The 12,542-nt window shown below is 38.1% G+C and overlaps 1 protein-coding gene across 8 annotated transcripts in view; it reads left to right on the forward strand.

Moving 5' to 3' along the window:
- Positions 1-12,017, forward strand: part of MPDZ (multiple PDZ domain crumbs cell polarity complex component) — a 3,829,210-nt gene extending 3,817,193 nt beyond the window's left edge. For all 8 annotated transcript variants that reach the window (XM_044061234.1, XM_044061239.1, XM_044061240.1 and 5 more), the window contains one exon: positions 11,411-12,017. In XM_044061234.1, the coding sequence (XP_043917169.1) occupies positions 11,411-11,557 (147 nt within the window). In that variant the 3' untranslated portion in view covers positions 11,558-12,017. The remainder of the gene's footprint in view (positions 1-11,410) is intronic.
- The last annotated feature ends 525 nt before the right edge of the window (positions 12,018-12,542 follow it).

The following is a 12,542-nucleotide window of genomic DNA, read 5'->3' on the forward strand; positions in this document are numbered from 1 at the left end:
CCCTTTACAGCATTAAAAAAAATCTTAAGGGAAATAGGCAATAGGCATGTAAAACACTTTGCATTCTACTTTCTGCCCTACCAGATATGAAAGTTATGTTTTTAAGTTTTACATGAATTACTGGATTAAGTGATTAGAACATCAGTATGCATTACAGACTGACAGCAATTCTCTGCAACTTACAAAAAAAAACACCTTATGAACTCATTATTAAGTTTGTGATGGCTATAAATTCTAAATACACACCATTTGTCATTACTGCGTATCTATCAATTACTGAAACAACATGCACAAAAGCGGAAGGGTGGCATTTCTTCGAGATATTACAAAAACTGTACTCTGAGCAAAAAGAAAATGTCTTGCTACCCCTGGATCTATAAAAAGGATGAGAACAGCATGTACATGTTCCCAAGTACTGGACTGTAAATGTTATTGGACCTCATAGTGGCTGGTATACAGGCTGTGGGTAGGGGAAGTTTTGATGTCATTAAAAAGTACCAAATGGGTATATTTCACAGCTCTCAACTTAGAGTCCGGGAAAAATCCCGAAATAATCATGGACACTTTTTAAAATACTAGTACTAATACCTTGAGACGTTGACAGAGTAACAGTGTGCTAACACATTTTCTGAAGTAAAAAAAAAATATTACCTCTAATTATTGACATTATTTGTTAAGTGTAACTCATCACCCTTTCTCTTAATATTCCAATTTTTAGGAGAGAGATGGAGAGGTAGAGCAACATTTTGAGCCCTAATCAGTGACTGTTGAGAGGTCTCCATACACTACTTCTCTTTATTTACAGGGCATTAGTGATAGAATTCATATACCTGTAGAATAAAAATTACACACTGTATTCCAAGATATTAGAACATTATATAAAACTCAAAGGGGGCTGTAGACAAGACTCTGAAATATTCTTCAGGGGTACAGCTGCCAACACAGCTTGTAGAATCTCTCTATACAAATATTTCTCAACTGTCTCCAATATGGACTCAAAAATCTTCTCTGCTTCTCTTAAAATTGGATTTTGATTTATTTATTGAGAAAAGTGGTGGATTAGAGTCAGTTAATCTTGATGATTGTTACATTTACAAAAATTTTTTTACTTCAAAAAATACATGTTCCCTAATTTGGGGCCATCCCCTTCCCAATTACTTTTTACTTTATTCCAAATTTTGGAAGTAAAAAGGTAAAATCACATATTGTTTGTAATTGTTTTTTTCAATGTTTGTGTCTTTCGGCTTTTCCCGGTTAGGAGTTGCCACAGCGGAACTCCAGTCCGCTGATGATTGGCAGTAGATTTTTACGTGCTGGCTTGCTGGGCCTAACGCACAACCTTCAACGAAGGAACGCTCATTTTTTTCAATAAACATCTTTATTAAATTATCACGTGACACAACCTTACATGTATATAATTGAAAAACAAACATTGACACCACTTTAGTTGCAAACATTATACATCACAGACACCACTGAAACAACTGCAGTTGCAAATATTATACATCACTTAAAATCTATCCAGTCATTGTCAGTTAACCTGCCTCTTAAACTTCATTCCTTCTCTGAATATATTGTTCCCATAATATGAACCGGAAAACTATCCCACTACCATACATTTTTCATGTAAGCGGGATGCAGTATACAATGAAAATACATTATCGGTAAAATGATAGATTAAGTTGTATCATGGGAATACACACAAAAATGGGTAACTATTACACAATCATCACATTGAAGGAACTTACTGTGGAATAGATTTTTTATGGCTTTGTCAAAATCACCTTTCTGGAACAGCCAATCTTCTTCAGAAATAAAGATTTCAAAAGAGCTCTTGGGTGTTTGCTTTATCCTTTTGTAATTGGGCATGATGTTTGTCCACTGTGTTCTGTAACTTGCTTCCAAGTTGCTCTCTGTGAATATGGTTTATGAAAGCCAACTGATGAGCATGTTCAACATTGCAGGCTGCCACTTGAATTCCACACAGCCACAGTCTGACATTTAAAAAATGCTTGTGTGTTAAGACCTGTTTGCAATGCTTTTTGTCTTTCAAAAGTCTGAAGCCACTGTGGCATGTTCAGCAGATGTTATAGTATTTTTGGGTTATAGTAATTCGTGATGACAGATCATAAAAAAGTAAGTGATGTACTTTTCTGTCTGCAGTGCATTCAGCTGACGGATGTACTTCTTACCCTCCGAAAACTAAAAATCATAGCCACATACACACCTTCTCTCTGTGCTGTCCGTCACACACACTCACACTACTAGTTTAAAAGGTATCCCTGAGTGATTCTGCCTGGAGATAAGAGGTTGACAGCTTTGTGAAGTACAGCTAGGTATAAATTTCAGTCACAGATAAATTTAGGCAACATCTGCTTAATGTGTTAACTATCTAGCACAGTTGCATTAACCTCAGTTTGGCTTTTGTTTTACTAGTAGTAAAACCAGGTCCTGTTAGCTTAACTGACTTGTCCAGGTATACTAACACTGCATTATCCAGTGGTTTACCTTCCCAAACTGCCTGGCCTACCCCCTCTCAACAAAGGTAAAACCAATCCATGATGGCCTGAGACTCATCTGTCATTTGTGTCAGATGGTAACCAGGCAGTGGGACTCCAGCAATTTTTTTCCTTTCCTTTTGAAAGGCAGAGACCGAAGGTTTTTAGATGCTCATTTTAAGGTGAGAATCCTCTTCATGGACACCACCAGAAAATATAAAAGATCTCCATAAGAGGTGTAAACCATTTTCCACTACGTAAGGCATGTACTTCTTTCAGGCAGAACAACAGCTGTCTCCTTCACTCCTAAAAAATCAGCCTCTTAGGTGCCATCAGATAGCAGGTATTCCATCCTTCTGCCCTGTGTTATCGTTGTAAGTTCTGTTGGAGAGTAGTGACTTCTGTCTTTACTCTTAGCAGTCCTGTTTTTTTTCATGAGTGTTCTGACTCAAGAAAATACAGGAAGGTCTTGTCTAAGATGCCTTGGTTATAGTTGTGGTCTGTGCATGCCACAGACTGGAATCATTTTCAGTCACCCTGTGTCATTGTTCACTGTAAGATCAGTTAGCCTCTGAGAGGAAGGACTATTTGCCCTTTCTGTTTTGGGCATTCACTTAGGTTTAGTGGGGTGCCAGGTAAAAGACCTTCACATTAATGCATTGGAGCTTTAACCATTAGCAAGCAGAAAATGGATAGATGTCCAGAGTAAGAATTTATACTTAAAACAGTTAAATGGATCGTACTCCCCTCATCTCCTCTAATACTGATACTAAAATTGTGACAGTGGTCCTGGAAGCAGTTCATTGCAATAATCTCCTGATATTTCCATCTTTGGATGGCTGGAGTCTCATGGTGTTTCACTGTCCCAATAACTGGGTGGTGGTAGACCTTTTCCATGTCTTATTCTTACTTACTGAATTTCACTGTCTTCTATTATATCTTCAGATTGCCTTGTTATTCATTATTCATTAATAGTTGTGCACTTGTCCGTGCTGGATCATTGCCTTCTTTGGGGGTGACAGCTGCCAGGTCTCTCTTCTCTAACAGAGGGCTTCAAAGCTCAAGGAGCTTGTTTCCAGTGTTTCCTTCATTTGAGGGCTCAAGCTCAACCCCCTCCTTCACTTCTTGGTTGTTATGACAGCAGTCACACTACCTTTGACATGTTTCTGTTTGTGGCTAATGTAGTGGGTATCCCAGTGCTATTGGTTGTAATTTCGTTATTCTGTCTTGGACCATTGCTGCTATTCCTTGGTGTTTTTCCACATGCAACTTGGATCTGGGTCCCTCTTTCTCCTAGTAGAACTAAAAACAATCTAAAACTACCCCAGATTTAAAATAATGCTCAAACATCAAATTCTGGCAGGGACGTGCCCTTGCCTTGTTCTAGGTTAAATGAATTCTCATCCCACCTTTCTTCTTTCTTTACCCACTTTCCTTTCCTTTCTACTTCTTCTTTATGTCTGCCTCAAATTCACATACTAGCACCTCACCTATGTATGTGTGACATACGACTTCCTTAAAAAACCTAAGGCTTCGGTATACTTGCCAGACATTAGGCTACCCTTGGCAGGGAATCCCTCTAGTAACGAATACTACAACAGTGAAGGGAAGGACATCTACTGTTATTGTAAGATTTTACACAACTGTACTCTATCCTGTTTGTCCTGGGAAAGGAACAGAAAGTCAACAAGCCTTTATCTTAAAGGCAGGCAGGGATAATGAGACCTTCACCTTCCCAACAGCTCTCGTCTGGATGACCTGCCCTTCAGAGAAACCCTCAGGCTCATGAAGTCCTCTATGGACTGGGATGAGCCCTTTGCTTTTTGTCCTGAGGTGTCTCAGTAACTGCTTGGGAAGGAGGAGGAGAATGATTCTAAGTCATGCCACCAATGGCGATTTGCTTAAGAATGCCATTTTGCATCTGGAAGTCACATGGATATCATGCCATCTGTTCAACGACACCACATGCCCCCTACTGGTCTGTAGCTGAGTGGAGCAAAATCCTCATTCAGCATTCAGGAACCAGCTCGATAATAACCTCCTCAACTCAACATAATTTCCAAAGACAACAGTACCTTCCTGCTGTAATGTCTGATAAGGAGTCTGGTATTGGAAAGGGTAGGACAAAGGTATTTTCATGTGCCACACTGGGCCTCAGATCTCTGAATCATTTTTCTCATCTGACCAGACTATAGTACACACTGATGAAACAGGTGCTATTAAAGCTTCCAGCTCTTCCTGATTTTGTAGTCAAGGAAATGCAGATTAAGCCAGTTTCCATGGCTTCTACCTTGAGTTGCTATGTGCTCACTGTAGCACACTAACATCGACTGTGCTGGTGGTATTGTTGTGGCAGCAGACTCACGTGCGTGTTTGTGTGTACAGTGGTATGCTGCAGGCTTTAAGGATAAGTTCAGGCAGGCAGTGATAGCACATAATTGAGAAATTCTAGAGAAGGAAGAAGACTCTTAACATGATAGAGGCCCTTTATAACTCCACCTTTACCAGCCCCAATATGTCATAGACCATATCAGACTTGTAAGAAGTAGCTCCTTCAGAGACTGATGAAAGCTATCAGGTGTCAGTCACTTGTGCTTCTCTGTGCTTTTGTCCAGATCACCTAGGAGGATAAGCCCACCAGTTCATATTGTTGACTACAGCCCTTGATTTTGTGTGTGTGTAGGGGGGATGGTTTTCCAAGTTTGCTTTGGCTTGGAGAACAATTATGAGGGACTTTTCTTTTAGATATTGTGATAAATTGCTATATGCTACATTTCGTAGGTGCTTCCCCAGAAAGGACCACTTAAATTTATCAGTCAGCATATCTCTGCAGAGACCTTGGAACAAGGCCAGACTGTACTCCTCAAAAAGGCTGTAGAGGTTCCCCTCTTTCAGAATGAAGTCAGGAGTTTCACATTTTCCTTTTCTTAGCTCTGAGGGGAACAGATTTTCATTCTTTCTTGGACTTCAGCAAGTTCATTTGGTACATTTATTTCCAAATGAAAACTCTTCTGTGGGTCATGACATTGCTTCTGCATCTAACCTGATGGTGTAACAAGGTGCGATGGCGGTCTCCTGGCACATCATGGTTTGGAATCTTCATAAGAGTTTCCTTTTTTTTTTCTGTCTGGGCATAACTTACAGTGCAAAGTACTGTATTTCAGTTTTCCTGTCTAGCCAATGCATGTACCCACTTGCTAGCTGTTGTGGCAGTGGTCTTGTGGAATGATCTCCACATGTTCTGTTACCTAACTTAGACAAATGGGTGGGAAACCACAAATTTACACCAGGCCTTGCCCCCCCCCCCATTTTTATATACAGGGTAGTAACTAGTTGAGTGTGCCAGTGGGATTGCAGTGACTAGGCTTAAAAGGGTTTAACTGGTCTGTTATCTAGTAGCATTCTATAAATGTTTGACAGATGTCCCCAGTGAAATACTCCCTGTTTGCATCCCAGGAAACAGTCATTCCTGCCCACAAATAATGCTCAAGAGGTTATTTCTTAGAAGGAGCCAGGTTCAAACAATTCTGTATCTTTTGAGCTTAATGATGACTGTGATCCTCATGGTGTCCTTTGTATGCTTAAGGGTATGGGTATTGCCACAGATGGGGTGTTGTTACTACTTGTAGAGACCATGCACTTACAGATGTTCTTGTGTCTATGGTCCTTGGAGTGGTAGGCTAGCCCTGGAAAACTCTATGTGGGATTAATGTTCCTTCAACCAGGTTTCAGTTTTTTTTTTGTTTAAACAAGAAACAACTTTATTGAATTATCATGGTATACATAATCATACATTTATATAAATGAAAACAAAGCATATTGACATATTTTCATTTGCAAACATTATACATCACTTATAATCTTCTATACAATTGTCAGTCAACCATTACATAGCTCATCCAGTTCCTGCCTTCCGTTAAACCTCATTCCTCCTCCAACAAGGATATGTTGGGTGCAGAGCCTTATTATTTTGCATGTATTGTTCCCACAATTCCCATTTTTTTTCTATGTAATTTGCTCTTACCCCTTTCAAAGGATCCCACTTTCAGTTATTTTATCTCTGTTTCTAAATTCACTACTTCTAGTATGGTTGGCTTATACTTTGGTTTTCATTTTATAGTAATTGCTTTTTGGCAACCATAATTAAACTCTGCAAGGCCTTACTATGTCTAGGCAATTCCAATTCTGTATCACAGATAAAAAAAATAATTTCCTTAGTTATACCACTTTGCTCACCCAGTATTTCTGACAGAGTAGACTGCAGGGATTTTTTTAAGTTCTGCCAACTCACTAAACTCACACAAATATATTCCCTATTACCTGTTTCTTCCCCATCACACCTCCAACATTTGCAGTCTACCTGAGGAAATTCTTTGGAGTCTACTTGGGGTATAAAATACCTATGCAAACACTTCCAAGCAAAGATCGAAACTCATCTAGACTTTTTTGCATATTTGGGAGCCATACATATATGCTCCCATTGTATCATTCTGAATTGCGTATCCAGTCTGTCTTCCCAATCCTTTCTAACCTCCTCTAATTGATTGCTGCAGTTACCATGCAGTATTTTATATGCTCTAGTAATAATCCCTTTTTTAACAGTAGCTTATGTTCTAGATTCAGTTAAAAACTCTACCACTGCTGATCTTATGTTTAGGATCCCCCTATTCCTTTCTCTTTGCCTATACTCTGATATCAACCCTAGATATGGAAGGCAGTCTCTAGCCTGCAGTCCAAATGAATTCTTGGCCACTTTCCATTCTGTTTCCTTTCCCCCTCCAATTATTTGCTGCCAATACCTTGGTTACTTTGCCAGTTTTCTCCAGTAAAGTTCAGACCCCACTTGCCTATTCTCTGTACCCGTAATTGAAGGCAACCCTATCAGCAGAATCTCCTTTTTCCTTTCCCATGTTGGCTTAGTTCTTAGAATACTTTCTTCTACTTTATGATTATAATATAATATTCTGTACTGTTATTCTTATTCTCATTAAGGATTTGCATCCAGCATACCAGTACCTCCTTGTTTCTTGAGCTTACCTCCTATTTCATCATCATCCCTTTCCACTTTGAATTATAGCTTTCTGTTTGTGCTATGTATAGAAGTGCCTTAACTGTGTAGCTTTGAAATACCCCTTTAAAACAGGTAATCCCAAACTGCCTTGTTCTGTTGGAAGGATCAAGTTATCCCACTTGAATCTTGCCAGAATCAGTTATCCCAGAGAATCCTGCCTTCTCAGATAAAATCCTTCAACTGTTTAGTAATTGCTATCCACAATATGCCTGACCTGTGTATAAAATTAAAGGGACCAAAAATATTTTCACTGCTTGTATCTTGCCATCCATATCCATAGATTAATACTTGGCTAACTGCCCTTTTGGGCCATTTACCCCATGTGAGAATCAAACCCCAAACCTTGCGTCTGTAATGTAAAGACCTTAACCATTATGCCAATACTTACAAAACAGAGCTTCCAATTTCTCAGTTTTTGTATTATATTTTGTTTAGTCTCTTCCCAAATATCCTTAGCTCCCAGAAAGTAATCCTTTTTAATCCATACTGCTAAGTGCTTAACTTTATCATGCCAACATAAATATGGGTATTGCTGAACAAATGTGTGTGATTACATAGTTTACATCTATTGCCTGTGTTTTTTATCTTCATTAATTTTGTATTCCCAAAAGACTTGAAAATGTCTTAAAATGTTCCACAACAGTTCCAAGCCTTTTTCTGTTTTATAAGTCACAAAGTAATGTCATCTGCAAATGAAGCTAACTTTTCTTGATTACCATATCTCATATATCCTCCTAATCAACCTTATTATTTTTTCCAGAAATGCAGATTCCATTGTCCTACTCATAAAGTCCTAGTTTAGTCTGTCAAATGTTTTCTCTGTATCATGATGTACCAACAGCAGTGGTATTTTCTTATATTCTGCTTCCCTCTGGATTATCATTTTTCTGTTACTGTTGGCATCACCTTTGCCATTCAGACAAATCCTTTTAGATTTTTATGACTTTCTTTCCTTCTAGCTTCTAGACTTCCACAGGAATACTATCTGTTCCTTGAGACTTTCCTGTAGATTGGTTATATATCACCATTTTCCTATCCTAACTGTTAGTAATTGAGACTCATCTACTTCTAATCTTGGCATATTTAATTCCTCCGTAAACATTTCCCTTTGTACTTTGTCTTGATTTCCACATTTATCTGTTTTATACAGATTTTCATAAAATTTCCAAAGTATATCTAATACCACTACAGGTTCTCTGGCTATTTTCCTTGTTATAGGCTCCCTAAGCTTGGTGACAGTTCTTACTACTTTCTGTTGCCTGAGGCATTGAGCTAAAAGCTTTTGTGCTCTGGATTTTTTCTCAAAAAAAAGAAGTTGCTTAACAGCAATGTTTCTAAACTCATGCATATTATCAAGTTAATCTCTTATTTTCTCTTTAGCACTCTGCAGTTGCACCTCATGTTCTGTGAGATACCCCCTATTCTGCAATACTTTAACCTTTGTCAGTCCCTCTAAATAATTCTTGTTCCTTCTTATAATATATGCACCCTGAATGGACTTTCAAGCGTACACTAAAAAAATCACCTCAACACTCGCATCTTTCCCTGCTCCTCTACTAATAATAACAAATAAGATCCCATCTTCTCAACTATCTTTCTATAACTTTTTCTCCCCCTCCACATCACTCTTCTCTCTTTTTACTTTTCTTTTCAGCCCCCTGTCTCTAATCTATCTCCTGGCTGCTGCTCTCCTCCCTTCTTTCCTCCCTTTACCCCTTTCACTACCTTCTCCCGCAGAACCTTTCTCTGTTAGAATTCATACACTAACTGTATCCTGCTCCTCTTCAATATATCTTTCCCAATGCACTGCTCCTATGCCTTATTAAAAACCCATCATACTTACCTCTTTCACTACCCATAACTTTGCATACTTTACTTCTCTATATCACTGTCTAACCATCACACAGTATGTCTATAAAGGATTACCACAAGTGGATATTACAGTCAAAATAAAAAAAAATATTAAAACTACTACTTATTTTTGAAAAAAAGTTATCTATCTTTACTATCTAAATTGTTTTTAAAAATAACAAAAATTTTAAAAACATCCTAGAAGCAGGCAGGAGTTATGACAATGTTTCTACCAAAGGTTGGGGCATGAAGTGGTGTGGAACCTGTAAACAGTGTAGATTTATTTTTGAAGACAGTTTTTCTGTGGAAGCTTTTCCTCGATTGATTACAGTCCAGGGCAGATATGATTGCGGTACTAAGGATGTTGTATATATAGCCTTCTGTCTATCTTGTCCAGCATTCTATGTAGGAAAACTTATTGGACCTTTGTGGACAAGAATCTATCAGCATGTGTATGCAATTAGCAAAGCCAACTTTTGTAATGTCCTTTACAAGCATTCTTTGGTATGCAGGGATTTTAAGAAATTTAGCTTTACCATTTTAGAGAAGGGGGGAATGCCCGGAAAGGGGTGGTAATTGGGAAACCTTTGATGAGAAGCAGGAGCTTCACTGGCAACTTTTACTAAATGCCACCACCCCACCAGGTAATAATGACATGATGTCTATCAAGCCTATTTTGAAAATTAAGTCAGACTGCCTGTCATAGGACTTCTATAATCAAACTTTTCTAAAATGTTTTTAAATAGTTCAACTGATCATATAAGCTATTTCATGTGTTTACTGTTTACTAATTAACGCATCTGCTATTATGTTTTTTTTATACAATATTTGCTTGTGTATTTAATGGTATTGGTGTTTAGCATGCATATATATTTAGGCAGGAAGTTTGGAAATAGTACTTAATATTTTAATGTATGTATACCTTTAAATTTTTGCCAGTTTTTTGGCACCTTTTTTAAGTGTATAGAAGGAAGGAAGTAGAGATCACATTGTTTCTGATGAAGTTCCTTTTCAGTTGGAACGAAAGTACTCAAAACTTTAGCTAATTAAAGACTCTCTTGTGTTCTGGTGCAACATTTTTTTTTATTTTTACTTCTGGGAATATGGACTTGTTTGCAAATGCCCTGAGCTACTCTTTCAGTCTTCTACTGGAGTTGAGGATTTGGGAGTCCTTTCTGTACAAGTCTTTTCTATTCCAAGCCTTCTGGGAATAAGACAGTACAGACTGACCTTTTCATCCTCTGAGAGAATGCATTAGATGTATGTATTGTAATACTGTGACAAAAAAGTTTGTGTTATAAGGTCTGCTCAGTAGGAAAAGTATTGCACTGTTTAGTTTCTGAGTTCTCAACCTTTGTCCATTTTTTTTCAGTCCCTGCAGTGTGTCTGTTATCAGCCTCCTCCCAGTCAATCTGTCCATTTGTTCCCCCATTACAGGGGTGAGGGTTGACTTAGAAGCGTCATCATTAAAACAAGCATCAGTGGGTGAATTGAAGTTTTTTTCATGTTTTCTCTGCAGCCCTAACTGTGTGACTTAATGAGGCGTCAGGGAGGCACATTCCATGGACTGACCTGACCACAGAGGGTTACTCATTTCTGAAAATGATGTTTACTCTAGTCATCCCCTACTTCTCTGTGGGGCAGAAGCAGTGGTTTCCTTGGTTTCCACTAGGGAAATTGCACTGATTGGTGCACATCTTAGTGTGCATAGCCCCCAGGGTAGGCAGGCCACAACCCTTCCCTGTGTATCTCTGCCAATGCTGGGTGGCCTCTGGACACCTGGATCGCAGTCAGGAATCCATCTGTTAGTGCCACAGAGTCAGGCAACTTTTATGTTACTTAATCATACAGTTTCTTTAGAAGAGTATAGCACTGCAGTTTGCATCCATTTTTGTTAAACTTGCTGTTGCTCTTAGAAGGCTGATTAAAACTGAGAAACTTCTAAAGCAAATACAATATTTTTGTTTAATAGTATGGTATATCTTTTTAGGGTGCTGCAGCAGATGATGGCCACTTAAAGCGAGGTGATCAGATTATTGCTGTTAATGGCCAGAGTTTAGAAGGAGTAACTCATGAAGAAGCTGTCGCTATTCTGAAAAGAACAAAGGGCATCGTCACTCTTACTGTACTGTCCTAAAGGGCCCTTTGCAAAGTTTTGATGTAACTTGAATATTTATTGTGAAAATGGCAAAATGGAGTTCTTCAGCTGCTGATGAAATGTGAGCCATAAACACGGGAAAGCTGTCAGAGAATCGTGTACAAGCCAAGTTATGTGTAGAAGCATTTGAAGACTATTTGTGTCAGTTTATTTCTTTGTGACTGTAAAGATAATGTGCACAGTATTATAAAAACAACTTTTGAAGGCTCATTTACAATATACCTGGTCTTTAGTTATGTAATATTCTAAGTCAGGTAGAGTGTTTCATACTTGTACTGCAGAGACGTTATGAATGTCCATACACTCCATCACTTCCTGATTATCAAGACTAGTCAGAATTACTCTGGTGCATACTTCTCAACTGTACAAATTTTCACAGAAATGTCCAGAGTTTTGTCTCATATTTTTGGTCCTGTTTTCATAAAATTGTGATTTTTTTTTGGCAAATTATCAACGATTTAAGTTAGAAAATAATGACAGACATTTGAGTTTCAGACTTCATATCCTTTAGAAGATTCATGCTAATGCAATACCTGTAATTCTGTCAACTTTCTAAGTTTGTAAGAGCATTATTTAAAAATTGTCCCTCTTTTTAGGCCTTTGCCCTCCTTTGATTTATGGCTTTGATCAGATTCCATGCTCTAAGAAGTTGAGAGATATGCTCTGGTATATATAAAGAGACAATGTTTTACTCATAAACAGACTGCCCTCTGATTGGAACTGCTAATGATGATGGTATTCTGCCATTTAATACACCTGACTGATTTCTGTTGTAGACTAGTCTTATGAATAAGAACTACTGTTTAATTTACTTTATGGAATAAACTCAGAATCCACTTAAAATATAATGGGTTTAGCATTCCTTACTACCTATACATCATAATCTGAATGTTAGAAATGGGTCATAATTAATCTTCATTACAGGTGCATAGTCATCTAGCCAGGTGATTGATTTGTGACTATT

The sequence above is a fragment of the Protopterus annectens genome, chromosome 2.part0 (assembly GCF_019279795.1).
Source record: "Protopterus annectens isolate FY-2018-M chromosome 2.part0, PAN1.0, whole genome shotgun sequence".
NCBI lineage: Eukaryota > Metazoa > Chordata > Ceratodontiformes > Protopteridae > Protopterus > Protopterus annectens.